The sequence below is a fragment of the Lagenorhynchus albirostris genome, chromosome 9, assembly GCF_949774975.1.
Source record: "Lagenorhynchus albirostris chromosome 9, mLagAlb1.1, whole genome shotgun sequence".
In the NCBI taxonomy this organism is placed as follows: Eukaryota; Metazoa; Chordata; class Mammalia; order Artiodactyla; family Delphinidae; genus Lagenorhynchus; species Lagenorhynchus albirostris.
The window spans coordinates 5,540,981-5,557,222 of record NC_083103.1 but is presented as its reverse complement, the minus strand read 5'-3'; the positions used below and the strand labels follow the sequence as shown (position 1 = coordinate 5,557,222).

General features: G+C 41.0%; 1 protein-coding gene across 9 annotated transcripts in view; it reads left to right on the top strand.

The window, feature by feature from the left end:
* Positions 1–16,242, top strand: part of KDM2A (lysine demethylase 2A) — a 106,561-nt gene that overhangs the window by 76,914 nt on the left and 13,405 nt on the right. For 8 of the 9 annotated variants that reach the window (XR_009542298.1, XM_060158456.1, XM_060158451.1 and 5 more), the window contains 4 exons: positions 451–566; positions 4,109–4,235; positions 6,665–7,059; positions 16,044–16,127. Coding sequence is in view for 8 of the 9 variants with exons in the window: in XM_060158456.1 (XP_060014439.1) it covers positions 451–566; positions 4,109–4,235; positions 6,665–7,059; positions 16,044–16,127 (722 nt within the window). In the remaining variant the exon portion in view is untranslated. The remainder of the gene's footprint in view (positions 1–450; positions 567–4,108; positions 4,236–6,664; positions 7,060–16,043; positions 16,128–16,242) is intronic. The other variant, XM_060158457.1, reaches the window with a different exon arrangement.

Sequence of the window (16,242 nt, the reverse complement as noted above, 5' to 3'; positions counted from 1 at the left end):
CAAATAAGTACTTAGAGGGAGCATAGATTTTGGAGTCACAGACCTGTATGACTGACTATGAATTTACCTGCTAATACTGCTTTGGTCAAATATTTAAATCCCTGTCTCATTTTGTTGTGAGGAGTAAATGACAATACATGTAAATTCTCTTGTACTAAGCCTGGTTAATATTAGGTGCTCCAAAAAATGCAAGCACCATTTATTGAAAGTTTGTTGTAAACACTTTACATGTACTTTCTCATTCAGTGCTTACCAACCACACATATAAAGTATAATTTATCCTGATTTTATAGAGGATATTGGGACTGCAAGAGATTAAGTAACTTGACCAGCCGTGAAGAGGCAGAATTAGAGTAAAAAGTGTGATCCAGAAGTCTTGTACTAATGCTCTGAGAGAGCCATGTTACAACGTGTGCTTACAGCCACTGCCCTCCATTCCCTTTCTTCTAGGCTGGATTCATGCTGTGTATACTCCTACAGACACATTAGTGTTTGGAGGCAATTTTTTGCATAGCTTCAATATCCCCATGCAGTTAAAAATATACAACATTGAAGATCGGACACGGGTAAGTAACTCTATGTAATAATTGGATTTGAAGAGGTTTCTTATATCTTTCTTTACTCTGCTTACTATGTAACACTCAAACTGTTATACTTTATAAATGTGTATACTGCCTTTCTCAACTGGGGTTGTGTGAGAGAATGAAGCCCTATAGAAAATGATTTGTGTGTCTTGTTTTGTCAGTTTTCCATAGGATGTTACATAGCTGATAAACCATTCTGGATATATAGGGGAAAAGTTACATGCATTGGATACCTTAAGGCAAGAATTGGCAAACTTTTTTTGTAAAGGATCAGATAGTAAATATTTTAGGCTTTGTGGGCCATACAGTATCTGTCACAAGCACTTAACTCTGCCTTGTAGAATGAAATACTTAAATAAGTGAGGATGGCTCAAATAAAATAACATTTTATTTATGGACACTGAAATTTGCTTTCATATAAGTTTCTCATGTCACAAAACCCTCTCTTAGTTAGGTTTTCTTCCCACCCCAACCCCAGCCATTGAGAATGTGATATGTTAACAACTGGTGAATCTTGGAGACGCTGTGGAAGTCTTAGTGGTACTGCTCTTTAAACTTTTTGGTGGATTTGAAAGTTTTCAAAATCAAAAATCAAAAAATAACAATTAATGAAGAATTCACAACTTTTAGAAGGAGTAGTCACTGACCAATTTACTGTGAACATGATCAGTTAACCATTTTGGTGCCTATTTTGAAACATTTATTCTGGTTGGAGCTATTATACGTAAGACATAAGATTGGTATTGTTGGAGTTATAGGGATTGCCCTGTTAGAATTGAGAGGATGCAGTGCTTTTTAAATAAATTTTATAGAATTGAACTTCTGCTTGTTTGTTAAAAGTAATGAAACTACAGAAAACAGTAAATAGTTTAGTAAGTTTTAAGTTATAGTAACAGTAAAAGTAGTTAAAATGTTTCAAAAGAGAAAAATTACATAATTTCATAGTAAAATACTCTTATTTAACTCAAAATCATTCTAAGAGGTAATACCACCTACACTGCTGTAAGATTCAATCTGAAAATGTTTTTAAAAAGCATTCCCTTTTTTGGCTAAAAATAGCTATTATACCCATAGCTTAATTGTTTGCTCAGTTTGAGGGAAGAAAGGGAGAATGTATATTCAATGGCATAGGTAAAATGATCACCTTTATCTCTGCATGAAAAATTTCCTTCAGACGGTTAAACTGTTAATAACTGATGTTGATTTATCTGTCTAATTTTCCTGGACTTTGTTTATCAGAAAATGTCAAATTTCAGTATCTAACTGCTATATTATTCCATTTTTCCTAAGAACGGCTTAATTCTTTCATTCCAAATAGGAACCCTTCCGTGTTTCTATAACATTTCATTGGGTCCTCTACATATGTACACACAGAGCCTTTTTTTTTTTTTTTTTTTACTTTCTCCACCAGGCTTTTACATTGCCAATATCAACCTGACATATGTTTATTATGTTACAAACTGCTATAAACTTACAGAATTTAACTTAAAAGAGAATGTGTAGAGAATGCTTTAGGGAAGAAATATACAGTGTTGTAAATTTAAGACAATGTTTTGGCTACTTTTGCCATGCCAGTGTAGAAATAGACTATTTGAACTTGATTGTTAGTAATTATTCTATTGATAGCTCTTAAAGGTTCAGTAATTTTATAATGAGTATTAAAATTTTTTCTTCCAAAAACATTCTAACCCAGTCTTAGAAACTGCTGTGCTCTGTGGTGTCTAGCAGCATAGGTAAAATGTAATGGCACAGTTTGGGTGTGTGATGTCTTGGCTATTATTAGTACAGTCTCTTGAGTTCCAAGTGAAAAATCAAAAATTTAATGCCCATTTTATATTTTATTTATTTATTTATTTTCTGTCAGTATTACTCCGCTCTCAACAGAGTCCCAGAGGTTTTAGAATTTTGGGTTGTCCTGAACTTTTAATAAAGACCTTTCAGAAAAGTGTTAATAAAACTTAAAAGACGAGCAGAGAAGTCCAGTATATTATGTTTAATTTGGGGGGGATCAAGTATCTATTAATTCTTGTGTTCCCTCCTACTGTACCAGAAGTAAATTAATTTGATTTTCAAATAAGGGTGGATAAACCTCTTCTAGTTGTTAAAGATGTAGTGGCAATAAGAGACCGAGATTCGGAGCCTGACGCCTCTGCGTTTTAAAGCTAATGAAAAGTACCTGCATTGCCTTGCAATGAGAAAAGTGATCTCCTCATTCCACAGTGATGCCCTGTGACCTAGTAAAGGGTTTTGAAAAGGGACTCCCATCTGGGTCTCCTTGACTGGGGAAGACTACCTGACATGGAGCTTTGAAAGGAGGTGGGAACATTTTCAGGAGTTACATATTCAAAACAATCCTAAGAGTATTGTTTGCCTTATCCTTTTGAGAGATGGCCCCTCTGAAAGAAGACGGGCAGAATATACAGGCATACCTCAGAGATATGGCAGATTTGGTTCCAGACCACGCGATAAAGTGAATATTGCAGTAAACTGAGTCACATGAATTTTTTTGGTTTTCCAGTGCATATAAAAGTTATGTTTACATTACACGTAGTCTGTTAGTGTACAGTAGCATTATGTCTTAAAAAAAAGTAGATACCTTAATTAAAGTTTACTTTATTGCTAAAAAAATGCTAACCGTCATTTGACAGTGCAGGGTTGCTACAAACCTTCAATTTGTAAAACTCAGTTAAGCAAAAGCACAATAAAATGAGTTATGCCTGTATTTAGGATAGTCCCCATGGTTGATCTTTCTCACTCGTTGATCCATGCTGATTTGCCATTTCCTTGACTATGGTAGATCTAAAGGGCAATTATTTTTATTATAATTCAGCTGGAATAATTTCATGCTACTTTTGGGGAGAATTGGAAAGAAGACTAAAGATAGCAACTGATTAGGCCACATGGAGTAGTAACCTGATTTGTGGACATACCATTTTGGTAGACTACAATGTATGAGACGGGCAAGCTGAGAGTTAATAGTGGGACAAGTACTCAGTCTCATGTCCTAGACTAGATATACCTTGAGAATGCATCTCTAATCATACTTTCATATATGTAAGGACATAATAAAAACATATCACTTTATCTCATGTCCTGATTTCCTATTATATTCTGTGTTTCATGGCCTTCTGGTTCAGGGTAAAACCACAGTAAAGGCAAGAGTGGTTGGTATGCCTTTGTATCCTAAGAACCCTAAAACAATTTTCTCAAGTATATTGTGTCTTACTAACATTTTACTCTCTGTCTTGAAACTTGTTTTTGATGCTTTCCCACTCAACAAGACAGCTTCTTGATAGTTCTAAATGGTCTTTCCAAGTACCTTTTATCTTTAGTGATTATTTCCCAAGACCAACATTTTCTAAGTTGACAGATCCACTTAAGTTCTTGCTCCACATGACAACTTAGGTTTGCAGGTTACTTAGAGAGTGTTTTTCCTGGGCTAATTATTGCAGTGATTGTTTGTTTCTCTCTTTCCTTGAAAATTGTTATCAGCTTGATTTTTTCATCATTTTTTTCCTGTGTAGGTTCCAAATAAGTTCCGCTATCCATTCTACTATGAGATGTGTTGGTACGTGTTGGAGCGCTATGTGTACTGCATAACCAACCGTTCCCACCTAACTAAGGAATTTCAGAAAGAGTCCCTTAGCATGGGTAAGTGTTCCACCTACATGAACTTTCAAGATACTCTGCAGGACTGAGGGTGAGACTGGGACTATTCCGTAGGCTGTTGCTCAGTAGTTTTGTTTTGTTTTTAATTAATTAATTAATTAACTTATTTATGGCTGCATGGGGTCTTCATTGCTGCATTGCGGGCTTTATCTGGTTGAGGCGAGCAGGGGCTACTCTTCGTTGCGGTGTATGGGCTTCTCATTGCGGTGGCTTCTCTTGTTGCGGAGCATGGGTTCTAGGCACTCAGGCTTCAGTAGTTGTGGCACATGGGCTCAGTAGTTGTGGCTTCCAGGCTCTAGAGCGCAGTCTCAGTAGTTGTGGCACACAGCCTTAGTTGCCCCGCAGCATGTGGGATCTTCCCAGACCAGGGCTCGAACCCGTGTCCCCTGCATTGGCAGGCAGATTCTTAACTACTGCGCCACCAGGGAAGTCTAGTAGTTCTGTTTTTATAGTTTGTCTTTTTTACTTATCTACTTAGAAGTACCAAATCCATTCACTGAAGTTGAACACTGGTTACAGCTGATCCTCCTATCCAGATGTGAATTACTAGGGCTAAATGAAATATTCTGGATCTCATCTTTGTCTGAGTTGTTAGTACTTAGCTCCTCACGAAAGTAATCAGTTGGAAATTCCCTGGTGGTCCAGTGGTTAGGACTCCGCACGTTCACTGCCATGGCCCAGGTTCAGTCCCTGGTGGGAGAACTAAGATCCCGCAAGCCACACAGCGCAGCCAAAAAAAAGAGAAGAGTAATCAGTTGTCTAAAATGTTTTATTCTGTAAAGAATGGTCTTTGGCACAATAAAAACTAGGATCATATCATCATAATTACTCTTACTATATTCCAGGCACCGAACTAAGCAGCTTATATACATTAAGTTATTATTATTAGCTGTGAGGTGTAGGTATTATTATGCATATTTTACAAATGGGGGCATTAAGGTTCAAGGAGATTAAAAAACTTGTTCATGATCTAAGAGTTAATAAGTGGGAAAGCTACAGCTTAAACCATGTTGGTAAGATTCTAAAATGTATTTTCTTAACCTTTGTGCTTTAATGTTTCCCCAACTTCTATCAAGAGAAATATTTTATTGGATGTCAAGATAGTTTCAGTTATACATTTTTAGGCTATTCCATGCCTTAAAAATAAAGAGGAGCCAACACTGTAGTATCCTGTGGTCATATATTTAATGGAGAGTCTTCAATCCAAGCAAGATACTTTTTGCCTTAGCATTTCTGAAACATGCTCACCAATACATGAAAGCAAGATACAGAATTGTACATACAGCATGATCCTAATTTTGTTTAAAAATACATCAAGTCGGGCTTCCCTGGTGGCACAGTGGTTAAGAATCCGCCTGCCAATGCAGGGGACACAGGTTCGAGCCCTGGTCCGGGAAGATCCCACATGCCACAGAGCAACTAAGCCCGTGTGCCACAACTACTGAGACTGCGGTCTAGAGCCCACGAGCCACAACTACTGAGCCCATGTGCCACAACTGAAGCCTGCGCCCCTAGAGCCGTGCTCTGCAACAAGAGAAGCCACTGTAATGAGATGCCCACGCACCGCAACGAAGAGCAGCCCCCGCTCGCCACAACTAGAGAAAAGCCCGTGCGCAGCGATGAAGATCCAACGCAGCCAAAAATTAATTAATTAATTAATTAAATAAATTATAAGGTTTACCAAAAAAATACATTGAGTCTTAGTCATACACATATGTATAGGAAAAGATGGAAAGAAGATACATCACACTGAGTTGTTATCCAAGGGCGGAGAGATATGGGAAGACTTATTTACTTCTTTGCATCTTCCTGTATTTCCTAAATTATGAACAGTCAACATGTGTTACTTTCATAATAAAAGATCAGTTAACATTTTAAAATTCTTCTTTCATTAAAACTTTTATTTTCACTTTGTTTTGATTATCAAAATCTTTATTTTAAAAAATATTCACTTTGTTTTATTAGCCATGTTGCTAAGATTTCAATTCCAAAGCTTAATTTTATGGTGAAAACTTTGAACAAAACTACTTTTTAAATATATGTGCTTCATACTAATTTTTTAAAAGATAATGAAATCCCATAATACCCAAATTAAGTTTGAACTTGAAACTAATTTACAACTATTTTCATAGGTAACTTACTTCTAGCACACAGTTTAAAGACTGCACCCTTCCCAATCTTTTAAAAATCCAGTTGACTGTTACCTCAGTTGTCCTGCTAGCTCAGGATCCTGTTTTTACCTGTAAATGGTTTTCAACAGTGGACAAATGGGTTGGAATAGGGAAGACCATTTTTAAAATGTGACAGCTTTGTCATTTATAACCTCAAGGCCCCTCCCATACTACCTATTTCTCTGTTGATCACATGGCCATGTGTCATGTTCTTACTGCATTTTCTCTTCATACTGGCAGATTTGGAGTTAAATGGGTTGGAGTCTGGAAATGGGGATGAGGAAGCAGTAGATCGAGAACCCCGGCGCTTGAGCAGCAGGCGTTCTGTCCTCACTAGCCCTGTAGCCAATGGGGTTAACCTGGATTATGATGGACTGGGCAAAACCTGCCGAAGTCTTCCAAGTCTGAAGAAAACTTTGTCTGGGGACTCATCCTCTGACTCTAGCCGGGGCTCCCACAATGGCCAAGTATGGGATCCCCAGTGTAGCCCCAGAAAGGACCGACAGGTGCATCTGACCCATTTTGAGCTTGAAGGCCTTCGTTGCCTTGTAGATAAATTGGAGTCTCTGCCACTGCACAAGAAATGTGTCCCTACAGGGATAGAAGACGAAGATGCTCTCATTGCTGATGTAAAGGTAAGGGGTTGGTTATTTTGCATGACAGCTATTGATCTGGCTAGGGCATTCAGTTTCTGGATTCTGAGAGAAAATTTGGGAGTTTTGGGTAATCTTGGTTCAGCGAGAAAGAAGTTAAGTGTGTGTGTGTGTGTGTGTGTGTGTGTGTGTGTGTGTGTGTGTGTGTGTGTTTGGACTGTACAGTGTTTCAATTCCTAGAATGAGGTTAGGTCCCTGTTATGAAAATACTAACATTTGTACGTTCAGTTAGGACTTAAATCTAGTCCTAAAAATGCTGATTTCAGGCTGACCCTAAAAAAAGGAAGAGCCCGAGAAAATGTTTGTATTAAGAAATGTTACTTTGAACTTAAGTTACACTAAGATAAAGAGGCCTATTTCAGAGCAAAAGTGGCCAATAACAATCTCTAGCAGTCTTACCCCAAGCAGATTTAGAGGAAAGAAATTGAAATGTTGGGTTATGTTGAGCATGTTTAACATATTTAGCTTCAAATTTATCTAGTATTAAGACTTAAATACATTGGGGCAACTTTTGAGAAGAGTGTCATTTTAAACATAATTCATCCTATTGCTATTTCAAGTTTCTTCTTGTTGTATATTTTTTTTCTTTCTCAATAAGTCTCCAAGCATTAGTAATCTTCAAAGCCCAGCCCAGCCCTCATATATTGGTCTCAAAGAAATGAGCTTATTTTTAAGGAATCCAGATTTGAGCTGTCTGAACTGGAGAGAATTCTATTAAATCTTTCCTTATACATAAACATTGGGGACTTCCCTGGTGGTCTAGTGGCTAAGACTCTGCGCTGCCACTGCAGGGGGACATGGGTTAGATCCCTGGTCAGAGAACTAAGATCCCACATGCCACCCGGCACGGCCACACACACACACACACACACACACACACACACACACACACACACACACACACACACACACACACACACACACACACACACACACACACACACACACACACACACACACACACACACACACACGTAACCATTAATATGAACACCAAAAAGTCTTTAAGTCACTGTTTGGAATTATGTCTTGGATGCAGGGCATGGGTATGTGTATTAGAAAGTTAGTTCACCATTTGTAGTAAGTGTTATTTTTCAGACCTGTCATATAGATTGTTTTAAGCCACAGAAGAATTTATAAGGAATAATTTTAGTGACCTCAAGGAAGATGGGCAAAATATCTCATAGTACATCTTTTCCATTCCTGATTCCTGATTCAAGTTTTCCCTTGGCCACCACTAACCAACCAGCTGAGGTGCTCCCTACCTTCTGCCAGATACCTCAGGAAAGAATTCCAAAGACTGGGATAGGACCTAGACTTTTAATTTTTTTAATGTTTTCTTTCTTCGATTGACATTTTAATTATATCTTACTGTTTATGCATCTGTGAAGTGGTAAAAACTTTAAGAGACTAAAAGGGGTGGTACCCTAGTGAGGTTGGTCCTCTCCATAGTGATAGAAGCTAGACAGTTGGTTTTATAGTTTGGTTTTATACAGCTGTTCTAGACAAGGCAGGTGGTTATCATTGTGGCTTGTATTTATGGGAGGAAATAACAAAGTTCCAGGTGGGTGTGGTCCTATATCTGTCATGATTAATGTGTAGCAAAACAAACTTAGCCTACTTTTCCAGACTCACAAACCAGTTCCCAAACTCACTTCCCACCCCTGAGTGAACAAAGGGCACTTACATTTTTTCTTTTCCATTGTGATGGGACGTGTATAATTATGTTTTCCTGAGAGTTTGAGTGTAACATCATCTTTTTTTCTACAGAAGGTTCTCCTTTTTTTGGCTGCACCGCGCGGCTTTCACGATCTCAGTTCCCTGACCAATGATTGACCCCAGGTCACGGCAGTGGAAGCCTAGAATCCTAACCACTAGGCCACCAGGGAACTCCCCAGAAGTTTCTTTTTTCATGTAGCTATTCCATCATGGATGCATATAGGAAACATTAAATCGTGACTTTGGCGACTTATTAACTTGTATAATTGCCTTTAGGAACCCTAAGAAGAAAGATTTGTAAGTTTATCTCTCACTAATGTTGTTGTGGCCTGGGGAATCTGTATTTCTAATTCATGAAAAAGAAAAATATCTTTTTAATCCTAAAGGATGTCTATAGATGGATTTGATTTCATTGAATCCAGTTGTAGGAAGTCATATTATAATTCACTAACCAGTTGTACAGGTCAAATGTCATGATAGAAATACACAAACTCCCTTAACTAATGTAGTTAAATAAGGATATTTGCAGAGGCAGAGTGGTAGGGGAAAATGTAGAAAGATTTGTGTCAAATATTAAGCAGAGTAAAAGGAGGCAGCAAGAAAGGGAATGAATTAAAAAGAACCATCTAAAGAGAACTCTTAACACTGTGAAAAGTGTCTAGAGAGAGCTTCCTGTTTATCAGGAATCGTGGAGAATCTGGCTGCCATTGCTCACTAAGACAGAGTGGCATAGAGACCAGAGCATGAGGAATGAGTGGCCCAGTAGGATGACTGCATAGACCGACAGTGTTTGAATTCTCCCTTCTCTTGTTTACCCAATACCATAGTCAACATGTAGCTGATAACAGAAGACAAAAGATTTAGAACCCAGTTCTGCAGGTAGTTTCACTTAAGATCAAACGGATTATTCCTACATTTGACCAGTTATATTTAATCTGAGCTTTAGATAACACTGAGTTTATGGCTTAAATACTTCGAGAATCTAAGCATCACCAAAAAGGAAAAAGCATTGGATTGGGTGGGTGCCGAATCACTGCCACAGCTGGAGACTGCAGTGCTAGAGAACTTGGTGCTGTGGTAGCACAGAAGGCTACACTGCAGCAAAGGACAAAAGCAAGCCCAGAGTTTACCCTTCCTGCAGAGAGAGGGATTGTTTCTTGTTGTAGCCTATATGACTCTCACAAATAACTAGGAGAAGAGATGAGAGGAAAATTGGTGGATATCTCAAGACATCCATAATTACCTATTCCCTGAGAGAAAAGTCAATTTTACTGATGTGGTAAAAGGGCTTTGAAGATTCTAAAATGTTCTGCAGTGTTGAAGAAAGATCATGGAGTATAGAGTTTGAAGGGAATTAGATGAAAAATGAGGCATTAAAAAGTTTTGATTTATTGGCAGAGTTCAGGGGAAAGTAATGAGCATGTGTAAAGTCCTATTTGGGAGGGGTGTGAGTAACCTTGGCTCCTAATCTAAAATTGAGAGGCCATGTCCTTGAGAAATGTTGACTAAAGAGGCAGGACCTGGAGCAGTATGTATAGTGCAATCCCATTAATGTAAGAAAAAGTGTCTTTGTTTGTATGTGCATTACAGCGGGGTTGGAGGGGGGGATATCAACTGCTGACAGTGCATCATAGCAAGATGGTGGGAGTCAGCTGGAAGAATGAAGTTTTAATCAGACTTTACTGTTCTGTTTGTGTTTATTTTGGTAATAAAAGAGCTCTTAATATGTGTGTGTGTATGTGTGTGTGTGTGTGTGTGTGTATTATATAAAAAAGCTTTTAATATATCAATACATTTGGCTGCCCAGCTCACTTAATGAAACAATTTCAGTGTTACTGAATATTTTTCTACTTTCCTATTTTCTCTAAAACCTTTTGATAAGCTTGGCAAACATGTGACTTTTGGGCAGGATACTAGATCTATAAAAGCATGTTTTCTCCTCTGTAAAATAACATCTACCTCAGTGGGGATGTTGTGAAAATTAATGATAATGTTAGTAAAGTACTTAATAAACAGTATCATTATTACAGAAAAAAATTAACTGTTACAGATCTATGAAATTCACTTATTCCACTAATGTGAATAATGCCTGCCTACTCTCTGCCAGGAACCAGGCTTAGAGTTGGTATAAATACGCGAACATACTGTGGACCAAACCCTCAGGGGGCTTACAGTCCAGTGGTGGAGCAGGCATTTTAAGTGGGCTAAGAAAGTAAGTGCCTTCTAGGTTTACAGGTGCTGGGCATGACACTGAGGGGCGGGTGGTCGATTCTGTTCTAAGGGAAGGAGGTGCCAGTCTTTTTAATTTACCAGTTAATAAACTTTCCTGTTAGATGATACAGATTGATTACTACAACATTATCTAAATGATGAAAGCTCTCAATTTATAAATTTGAAATTTTTTCTTTGTGGTACAATTGGCTACTGCTGCTCTGATCTAAGATTCTAACATTTTATTTTGTAACTGTGATGTAAAAATTTACACTAAGCTCCATCCCAGGAGTATGATGGGACTGAAGCAGAGAGTTACGGTTGTGAATAAATACAGAAACACTAATCAGAAATTTCCCTCATCTGACACTTTGGGAGTGATTCTGACACTAATAAAGAGAAGAGCTGATAGAGGACCCAGTGTAATTAGAACTTAGTCCATTAAGCCAGATGAGGAGGGAAAAAAAGAACTTGTATAAATAAAACTTCATTTGCAATTTTTACTGACAAGATATTTGTAATAATTCACATATTCTTACTGACTAAAAAGTTTTAAATAACTCAGCTCCAAGGCATATAGGTTAGGTTAAAATAGATACAATTATTTAAAAATATTTTCATTATATTCCTGTATTATATAATGTTATATTCTTATTCTCATCTTTGTTGCTCTTTTATTCTGAATTAATAAGAGAAAAAAATTAGGTCTTGTTTAATGTGTGATTTGAAAACTTACCTGGAGTGAGTTTCCTGTCTAGTTTTTGTCCTTTTCCGGTGGCCTTTAGAATTTCTGCTTGCTACAACTTGAACTTGTGTTTTGTTTTGTTTTGGAGTAACTTGTTTCTCAAGTATTTGTGCATACTTCATCATCCCTCTAGGTTAGATAACACTAAGACCAAAACAAGCATTTTCCAAGAAGACCTCTCACACCTGTTAAGGAAGGTTTTTCTAACATAATAGGCTAGGGACTTCCCAGGCAGTCCAGTGATTAAGACTAAATTACACAGAGTCTCTGAGTCTTAAGATAAAGTGCAAATGAGGTTTAGGATTAGAATGACCATTCAAACATTTCCAGGAAGAGCTCCACAGAAGAGCACGAAAGTCCCTCCTTTTCCTTGGTAAACTACTGTAAAAATTAAAATATGCAGAGCCCGGCATCCAAAGCCCCAGGCCCCAGAGAGCCTATTAGGCCATTGCCTGCACCAGAAACTCACTGAAACAACTGTCCTGGAATAAGCGAGAATAAATAAGCATGTTTCCAGTGGTTAAGAGCTAGGTTCTCAGTGGCCTGAGATGTTTATTTCAAAGCAGTTTCTGTCATTTCCAAAAAAGCCAAGTTACATTTATTAGAGTCTAAAAATTACATAAATCTGGCCCCAATATATGGGACACTGTAGCTTGAGAGAGTGCTCATTCTGTCTGAGCTTAACCCTGACCGTGGATCGGTGCGTGGAGAGTGGGTGACACGTGTCACTCGAGTGGCCGTCAGAAGTGGCATGAAGGTGTCTGACAGGATGTGAGGCTGGCTGCTTCATCCAAGGAATATCAAGAAAGAGGCAGGCAGAACAGACAACTGGCATAGGCAGAGGAGATGTGCAGGAGTGCTGGTGCCCTGAGGGCGGGGTAGTCCAAGGGGCAGGGTCCCAGGAGACTGGCAGGTGTAGAGTTGGCAGCTGCACTTCCCCCTGGTTCCCTGTGCCTGGTTCCGAGGTAGGAGAGGTAGGAGAGTAAAGCTCCTTGACCTGAGATTGCGCCTCAGCTGGTCTGACTTGGTCACGAGGAAACTGCCAGCAGAGCTGCCCAGGCGGTTCTCTCACTGTGGGAGGCTCCCCGGGTGGTGAGCAGAGGCCGGGATCTGTTGTGGAAGTAGCTGATATTAAACAGACGTATTGTATTGAATACCTCAGTATTGGTTGAAATGTGTCATTCTGAAGGTTTTTCTGGGAACGTGTGCTGGTTATGGATTCTGGGCTGGGGGAGGGGCAGGTGAAGCAGGCCGGTTGTTCAGGGAGTGAAGGTAACTCCAGAGGAGCTCAGCTCTGGGGCCTGGCTCAGCTGCAGAGGCTGAACTTTGGGCGACTCGCTGTCTGCCTGAGAGTGGGGAGAGATCGGTGTGTGCAGCCAGTGAGAGCACCGGCTGTGACCATAAGAGGTGACCCTGGGGGGAAGGGTGTGGACCGAGGCAAGGACAAACGCGGGACCAGACTTGGAATGGGTTAAAGCCTTGCCTTTGCTGGCGCCTTCCGAAGTCAGCCAGCGAGAGCCCTGGGGGCCGGCCCTGGGTTCTCCTCTTGCGGTGACGGTGGGAGGGAGAAGGCGGGGCGTGGCCGGCTCACCTCCCCGGCGGGCTCTCCTCCAATCGCCGGGCAGAGAGCGCCTGCCCAGCACACCCCCTCCTGACTCTGCCGCAGGACGCTGGGCCCTCTGCTGGCTTGCTCACTAGAGCTCGGCTCCCCTCCTGCCATCTTCCGTTGCAAAGCATTTCTGGGAGCTGCATGTGGGTGACGCAGCAGCATTGTTCGCAGTCACAGGAAGCCGCGGCTGAGCTGAAGGGCTCGAGAAGGAGCTTAGAGCACTGCACGCCGCTCCCTCTGGGTAACCTGAAGGGGTTAGCCCGACTGTCCTGCCTTAGCTGCTCTGGGAGATTTCAGAATTTTCAAGTAAATTGGGATTTTTCCTAGAGGCAGAAAACCTAAGTCCTTCAGCACAACTTCCAATACAGAAAGCAAAACAAAGACGCTGGGGAAACTTCAACCAAGAGCCTCGGCAGCTCCAGAGCGACGAGAAACGCAAGGTCAGGCAGGCGGGCGGCAAACCCTTTCTGGTTCGGGGTGTATGTAACTGTAGGGACTTTGTCTTGGTGAAGAGGCAGAAGAACTGCCTGCCGAGCGAGTCCGGGACAATGCTTAGGTGTTGGTTGTGCCGTCACTGCACTTGTTCCCCTTCTGGTGGGATGTGCTTTCAAATTGGGTCGTTTGGCTTTTGGGAATCTTTTCCCCTTCTCTACTCAGGCGCCCGCGGTTCTCTTCCCCTTCCTGGGCTGTGTCGGGTGTGGGCTTGTGCTTGAACATTCTCTCGAATGCCAGGAGCCTAGATAGGCGTCAGCCTTTCCGCACTCCACCCCCGCTCCCTGTCCCAAACCCCCTCTGGTGAAGGGTGGTGGCTTCTTTATATGGTTTCTTGAAGGGCCTCAGCTGGAGTCTGCCTTTTTTGATGAAGGCAGGACGTGCTTGGTCGTGCTTGGTCGTATGGCCCCGGTGAAATAAGGCTTGGAAGGAAATCTGCATTTCCCTCCACACCCACACAGACCCTAGTAACTGAGTCGTGTATGTGTGAACAGCTGCCCCCCTCCACCCGCCCCGCACCCCAACACAGACACAGTTTCTCCACCTACCCTTCCCTGTCCCCCACAGAAGTCTTGCAGGTGGACTGCTTTTGGTGAATAGTTAGGTTCCTTTTCTACTCTTAAACAATTGAGGATCTTTCTGTGTAGTCTGTTTTGCTGAAAGTGGAAAGTCCCTGTTTGTGGACAGCTCAGTGCTCGCAGGCAGAGGAAATGGGCAGAGTCCTACTCCTCGGCAGTGCGAAGTGGGGGAGGGGAGCCGTGCACTCCCTAGCACACATTTTGAATGGACCTGAATTTTTCACCCTGGGGAGATTAGGAGCCCGTACCAGAGCCTAGTCCCACGTGGCACTGCACCCCGCCTCTTCACCCCCACGCAGTGTGGTGCTAAGAGGAGGCTCCAGAATAGGGTGCCATAGCAACTCGAAGTAAATAAAACGTCTGCAAATGAAATCAGTTTGGGGGAGTGTGAGAGGCATCTGGAGCTTTGGCAAAGGGGATCATCGTGGAGGAGCTTCATGGGTATGAGTTAAAGGGTCTTTCTGAGTCCCAACTCTGGATTTGGAGCATGATCCTTAGGTTAAGGATGAAAAAACTTGGTAGAGAAATGCCTCATGCTTCAAAAAGTCCTGGTCGCTAGGCACAGACCCCACAGGGTTAGGAGAATTATTATTAAAAATGGCCCAGGCATGCTGGCCTGTCCAGGATCAAAGTTTACTTTTCCCTGAAACAGTTAATATCCTGTATACACCTAAAGCAACCAGAAAGAAATTGTGTAACTTGTCTTCTGGATTTGTGTTTTTTTGCAGTTGCCATTGCTTTAGGGCTCATGAGGTCAGATGAGGAGGGATTTCGTTCTGCTAGAAGGTTTGGGACTCAGAAATTTCTGTCTAAAACGTAAAAGATTTGTTTCAAAATAACACTCAACTAGTGTGACTCACTTGAGTGGCAGTTTCTTACTGTAGAATTGTACCTGAAGTCATTCAAACTAGATTGGCTAAAGTCATGGGAACTATTGCCCCTAAGGTAGTTCCTGCTCCCCTTTATGGGAATAAAGGCAAATAACTCTGTGTGTGTGTGTGTGTGTGTGTGTGCGTGTGTGTGTGCGTGTGTGTGTGTCTGTGTGTGTGTGTAAGAGAGAGAGAGAGAGAGAGAGATTTGAGACTGAGATTTCTGTAATCAGCCTTAGAAGAACACAGCCCGGGGTTGAATCAAGACATTAAGACCCTGCTGTTCATATTATTAATTCAGTATTAGCCAGTCCTTTTTTTTTTGCCACTTCGCCGATAACATCTGCGAAATGAAGGCAATATTTAAATACATGATAATACTCGTTAACTGGTGTAGAAGAGTAATGGGATGAGGTAAAGTTTTACTGTCATATATAGAACTGTGTGACAACACTTGTCACAGTGGTAGCATAAGTGGTTACAGTAAGTACACAAGTATGGGGTTGGAAGCAAAGATAAATTTGAAGTCTTGATAGTACTGCACTCGTTTGAGTTCTTTTCCATCTTCGATTTGTTTTGCAGTGAGTCTCTCTCTATATGAAGGGAAAATATAGACACTTGCCAGCCTGCCCTTCACCTTGGTGCTTAGGGGGACTGAGGCTAAGTCTGGATGCTGTTAGGAGTGGTTGGCTCTCTGTTTACTATGTCCTTTTTTCCCCTCTTCTCTCCTGTCTTACCCTTAGATTTTGCTGGAGGAGCTTGCCAACAGTGATCCCAAGTTAGCCCTCACTGGAGTCCCTATTGTACAGTGGCCGAAAAGGGATAAGGTAAGAAATTATTCTTCAGGCTGCTGAAACATTTTGCTGGCTAACCATTACTGTTCCTGGAAGAAAAAGAACAACTAGAGGCAGACAGCTTTGGTTGCATTAGTGTGAACTGACA